At 47.1% G+C, this 5,541-nt stretch overlaps 1 protein-coding gene across 1 annotated transcript; it reads left to right on the top strand.

Moving 5' to 3' along the window:
• Positions 1 to 2,523: 2,523 nt before the first annotated feature.
• Positions 2,524 to 3,857, top strand: LOC133750641 (adenosylhomocysteinase-like). Its single transcript, XM_062180253.1, is given in 3 exon segments — positions 2,524 to 2,540; positions 2,542 to 3,722; positions 3,725 to 3,857. Coding segments are annotated over 3 exon segments (1,269 nt in total). The 3' UTR covers positions 3,796 to 3,857.
• The last annotated feature ends 1,684 nt before the right edge of the window (positions 3,858 to 5,541 follow it).

The raw sequence follows: 5,541 nt of genomic DNA, 5'->3' as shown, positions 1-5,541 counted from the left end.
TACACATACAATTGTTTTATTTGTCTCTGCCAATACAATTACACACAAAATGCCATCTAGCAGTTATTCAACAGATAAGAAAGAATTTTTGTGGAAAAATCATCTCTCATTAGAGTTTCCTATTAACTGTAAGGTCTTATACCAATTATAGTTTGACAACAATGTATCACCCATGAACTTGGTTGTTTTAAATGTCCCCTCACAGACAGCAATGTCCCACGTATAACTGTGCTCTTTGTAAGATCATCTCAGGGATGTAAAAAAAAAAAAAAAAAAAAAAAAAACCACAACCCTAATTTGGACCTACCAGGCAGAGTCGCCCAATATCAGGACACACATTCACAGCTGTACGGTGAGGCAGTCTCGCGACTCTGCCAAGAGACACAGGTGAATTGCTCTAAATCCTCATTTGGTGAAAAAGTCAAAACCCTAAATTAATCTACTGCCTGTGCTTAATTCTACAGGGTATTACCCCTTTAAGGTTAAAGGCAGACCAAGATGAAAAGGTGATCTCATTTGAATAAAAAGGAGATTATTTTTCTATTAGCTGAGTCCATCCTATTAAAAGTAAAAAATTTTATATAAAATGACCAAGAAACACTCCCTTTCTCTCTCACTAACTCTGTCAAAAAAAAAAAAAAAAAAAAAAAGCCAGCACCTCAGCTCACTTGGCTAATCCTCCACCTGCGGCGCCAGTACCCCGAGTTCTAGTCCCGGTTAGGGCGTGGGGTTCTGTCCTGGTTGCTCCTCTTCCAGTCCAGCTCTCTGCTGTGGCCCGGGAAGGCAGTGGAGGATGGCTTACGACTTTATTTACCATGAGCTGCTTCCTTACTCCACGTACAGATGCGCTGGGCATCAGCTCTGGGTGGGGGAAGGGGACACAGACCGAGACTATGTACCACGTTTTTCTTTTTTATCTGCATTATTAATAAATCATTGTAACAGGGAACATACTAAATACCTGATTCCAGAATCTAACTACTCATTTGTTTTCTCAGAAATGGTTTAAATAAAAAGTAATTTTCTATCAATAAAAAGTTAGTAAGAAACCTTTAACTATATGTCTTCTTTAAAAAAAAATTATTTATTTTCTTTAAAGGCAGAGTATCAGAGAGGGAGAGAGGGAGAGAGAGAGAAAAAAGAGAGAGAGAGAGAGACTGATCTTTCTTCTACTGGTCAACTTCCCCCCTAAGTAAAATGGCTATGACAGTCAGGTTTGGACCAGGGCAAAGCCTGGCCAGGAACCCTACCTTAGCCTCTCATGTGGGCGGCAGGGGCTTCCGTACTCGGGCCATCATCCAGCGCCTTCTGAGGCACATTAACTTGGAGCTGGATCGGAGGCAGAACGGCCCAGACTGGAACCTGACCTCTGAACACCGATGCAGCTTAACCCACTGAGCCACAATGCCAGCCCTTATAGGCCTTCTTAACTAAGAGTTAGGCCAAACAGCCTTCATAGGTCCTAAGCATCCATTCTTCCCCTGGGGTGTGGGGAGGTACTGGACTTCCATCTCCCTTTGTGTATCAAGGGCTAAGTTCAAGGAAGTATCCCCATTAAAGGGGAAAAAAACCCACCATCCTCACCTGACACTCCCCCTCCACCCAAATCCTCTATCCCCTGGGCCTGGATATACATAAATTCTCCTTTTCAGTACTTTTTCCTTAAGTCTAAAGAACACTCTGGCCATAAGATGATCATGAGAAAAACTAAAAGAAAAGCTGATGCTGGCATTTTCCCATTAACTCTTTATTGATCATGGTCCATTGTTTAGACATAGGGAGATAGTTTGCATTAGCAAACTCAAGAAGTTTCAAGAAAAACAGAAACCATTTTGCTGGGGTTGGTGCTGTGGCATAGTTGGCTAAGCCTCCACCTGCAGTACCAGCATTCCATATGGGCGCCAGTTTGTGTCCTGGCTGCTTCACTTCTGGTCCAGCTCTATGCTAATGGCCTGGGAAAGCAGCAGAAGATGGCCCAAATGCTTGGGCCCCTGCACCCAAGTGGAAGACCTGGAAGAAGCTCCTGGCTCCTGGCTTCAGATGGTCCCAGCTCCGCCACTGCAGCCATTTGGGGAGCGAACCAGTAGATGAAAGACCTGTCTGTCTGTCTGTCTGTGTCTATAGTTCTGCCTTTCAAATAAATAAATTCTTAAAAAGAAAGAAAGAAACCGCTTTGAGTGCATGGTCATGTACCAGTTCGCAAAATTTCCCATGTTGATACCATGAAAGCCAACAAGAACTAAGCCTGATCCCAAGAAAGCACTGAGCCTTAGCTGGAAGCATCCAGCGGCATAGAAACGAAGCTGCAAGTCCTGGGCTTTCTCTTACAGTCACCAGCATTGGCTTCATCTCACCTGTGTTTGCTTGCTTTTAATACAAAGGTACTTCAGAAAGTTCACGGAAACCAGAAACAAAAGGTATGAGTAGCCTGCCCCGTGCTGCCAGCCCAGTGCCTGATTCCTGCTCTAGGCCTGATCCCCTTTTCGCCCGTTGTCCATCACCGCGTGCAGCAACGCCGCCAGAATGTCTGGCAAACTGCCCTGTCGTGGACATTGGCCTGGCTGCGTGGGGACGCAAGGCCTTGGACATCGCCGAGAACGAGATGCCGGGCCTGTTGCGCATGCGGGAGATGTACTCGGCCTCCAAGCCACTGAAGGGCGCCCGCATCGCCGGCTGCCTGCACATGACCGTGGAGACTGCCGTCCTCACTGAGACCCTTGTTGCCCTGGGCGCTGAGGTGCAGTGGTCCAGCTGCAACATCTTTTCCACCCAGGACCACGCAGCGGCTGCCATTGCCAAGGCCGGCATTCCAGTGTATGCCTGGAAGGGTGAAACAGACGAGGCGTGCCTGTGGTGCATTGAGCAGACGCTCTACTTTAAGGACAGGCTCCTCAACATGATCCTGGACGATGGCGGTGACCTCACCAACCTCATCCACACCAAGTACCCCCAGCTCCTGTCAGGCATCAGGGGCATCTCTGAGGAGACCATGACCGGGGTCCACAACCCCTACAAAATGATGGCCAATGGGGTCCTGAAGGTGCCTGCAATCAATGTCAATGACTCCGTCACCAAGAGCAAATTAGACAACCTCTATGGCTGCCGGGAGTCCCTCATCAATGGCATCAAGCAGGCTACGGGTGTGATGATCACAGGCAAGGTGGCAGTGGTCGCAGGCTATGGTGACATGGGCAAGGGCTGTGCCCAGGGCCTGAGGGGTTTTGGGGCCCGTGTCATCATCACCGACCCCATCAACGCACTGCAGGCTGCCATGGAGGGCTACGAGGTGACCACCATGGATGAAGTCTGCAAGGAGGGCAACATCTTTGTCACTACCACAGGCTCTGTGGACATCATCCTTGGGCGGCACTTTGAACAGATGGAGGATGATGCCATCGTGTGCAACATAGGACACTTCACCGTGGAGATTGACGTCAAGTGGCTCAATGAGAACACAGTGGGGAAGGTGAACATCAAACCCCAGGTGGACCGCTATTGGCTGAAGAATGGGCGCCACATCATCCTGCTTGCCGAGGGCCGGCTGGTCAGTCTGGGTTGTGCCATGGGCCACCCCAGCTCCGTGATGAGCAACTCCTTCACGAAGCAGGTGCTGGCACAGATTGAGCCGTGGACCCACCCTGACAAGCATGCTGTTGGTGTTCACTTCCTGCCCGAGGCAGTGGCTGAAGCCCACCTGAGCAAGCTGAATGTGAAGCTGACCAGGCTGAGAAGCAGGCCCAGCACCTGGGCATGTCCTGTGATGGCCCTTTCAAGCCTGATCACTACCGCTACTGAGAGCCAAGCCTACCTTTCACCTTTCAGTGCCCAGGCCCTACCTGTCCTCCCCAAGAGCAAGTGGCACCACCTTTGCAGTTGGATTTTCAGTGATGTCCCCTTTTGAGTCACTGGGGCCGGTCACTCAGTCTTTGGCCTCCTCATTCCTCATATTCCAAGTGTGACACAGGGAACTACGAGGGCCCTATTCAAGCCCTGGTCACGCTGGAGGTGCAAGGGAGACATCTATGGGGAACCACGAGCCCAGGGAACCCAGAAGTCTTACAACTGCTAGGTCAGTGGCGGGGGGGGGGGGGGGGAGCCACAACAATACAAAAGTTGCACTTTGTAAATTCACATTCATGAAATAAAAAATAAATTAATTAATTAATTAAAAAAAAAAAACAACTCTTAGGTCAGTCCTTTCCTAGGCAGGAAGTTGGTAGCGGTGTCACAAAGCCCATGCACTTTACCAGACAGGCCTTCACCTGGCTATAGTGTTAGACCCATGTGCTTGGTTTATAGGTCCGCTGGTTCCTCAGCCCATGGTGGAAGAGGAGGAGTGCTATCAGAGGGCAAGGAGGAACTGTTGAAGCTTGAATGTTTCTAAGAGCCTGGCTTAGTGCTGGGCCTTCTCAAAACCCTCAGAACAGTGAGTGAGGTTAGTCCTTATTAGTCCTTTTAGTCCTCATTTTACAGGGGTTAAAGTAACCTCTACATGAGACAGCCAGAGGTTGAGAGGGGCCAGAAAAAGCAGGCATAGATCTGCCATCACTTTGCAATATGGTGGTTTCTATCACAACCTTGGGTCAAAAAGATAGTAATTTGACTTATAATGTTTATATAATATTTAGAGTGTTAAAAGAAAGCAGGAAGGTGGGTTAATAAACATATAAACATTCTGCTGCCTAAAAAAAAACAAAAACAAAAACAAAAAAGCATAAGATTTTTTTGAAATCCATGTAGAAAAGAGGTCTTCAGAAGTTCATTAAAAATGTGCATTATAAATGTATGGGTTTCAAATTATTATAAATACATGTATGGGTTTCAAAACCTTACACATTTATCTTTTAATTCCATTATCCACGAACTTCTTGAAGTGTCCCCATATTGAGAGATCACCCAATTTCACAGTATTACAATTTATTATACTAATGATAACTCTAATAAACAATAAGCACTCTAGACCAGCGCCATGGCTCACTAGGCTAATCCTCCGCCTGCGGCAACGGCACTCTGGGTTCTAGTCCTGATTGGGGCGCTGGTTCTGTCCCGGTTGCTCCTCTTTCATTCCAGCTCTCTGCTGTGGCCCGGGAAGGCAGTGGAGGATGGCCCAGGTGCTAGGCCCTGCACCCGCATGGGAGACCAGGAGGAAACACCTAGCTCCTGGCTTCAGATTGGCGCAGCACAATGGCCGTAGCAGCCATTTGGGGAGTGAACCAACAGAAGGAAGACCTTTCTCTCTGTCTCTCTCTCACTGTCTAACTCTGCCTGTCAAAAAAAAAAAAAAACCAATAAGCACTCTATTCGTATACCTAAGCTGCCGGTGTTGCTACTGCAACACTTTACACATGTTAACTCATTTAATCCATATTAATTCAATTTAATTTGTATTAAACATAAATCAACTAAACTTTTTAATAGGAAATGTAATTCATATGAATAATTAAATCACATAAATGATTAAATCAGCTGCATTTAATTAGATTCAAGTTGACATAGAGTGGGAACTCCGATTCTTCAGTAAATGACTGTCCCAGGGTCTGG

Source organism: Lepus europaeus, chromosome 21 (assembly GCF_033115175.1).
Source record: "Lepus europaeus isolate LE1 chromosome 21, mLepTim1.pri, whole genome shotgun sequence".
NCBI lineage: Eukaryota > Metazoa > Chordata > Mammalia > Lagomorpha > Leporidae > Lepus > Lepus europaeus.
Note: the sequence above shows the minus strand (reverse complement) of the source record. Positions and strands in the feature narration are given on the sequence as shown.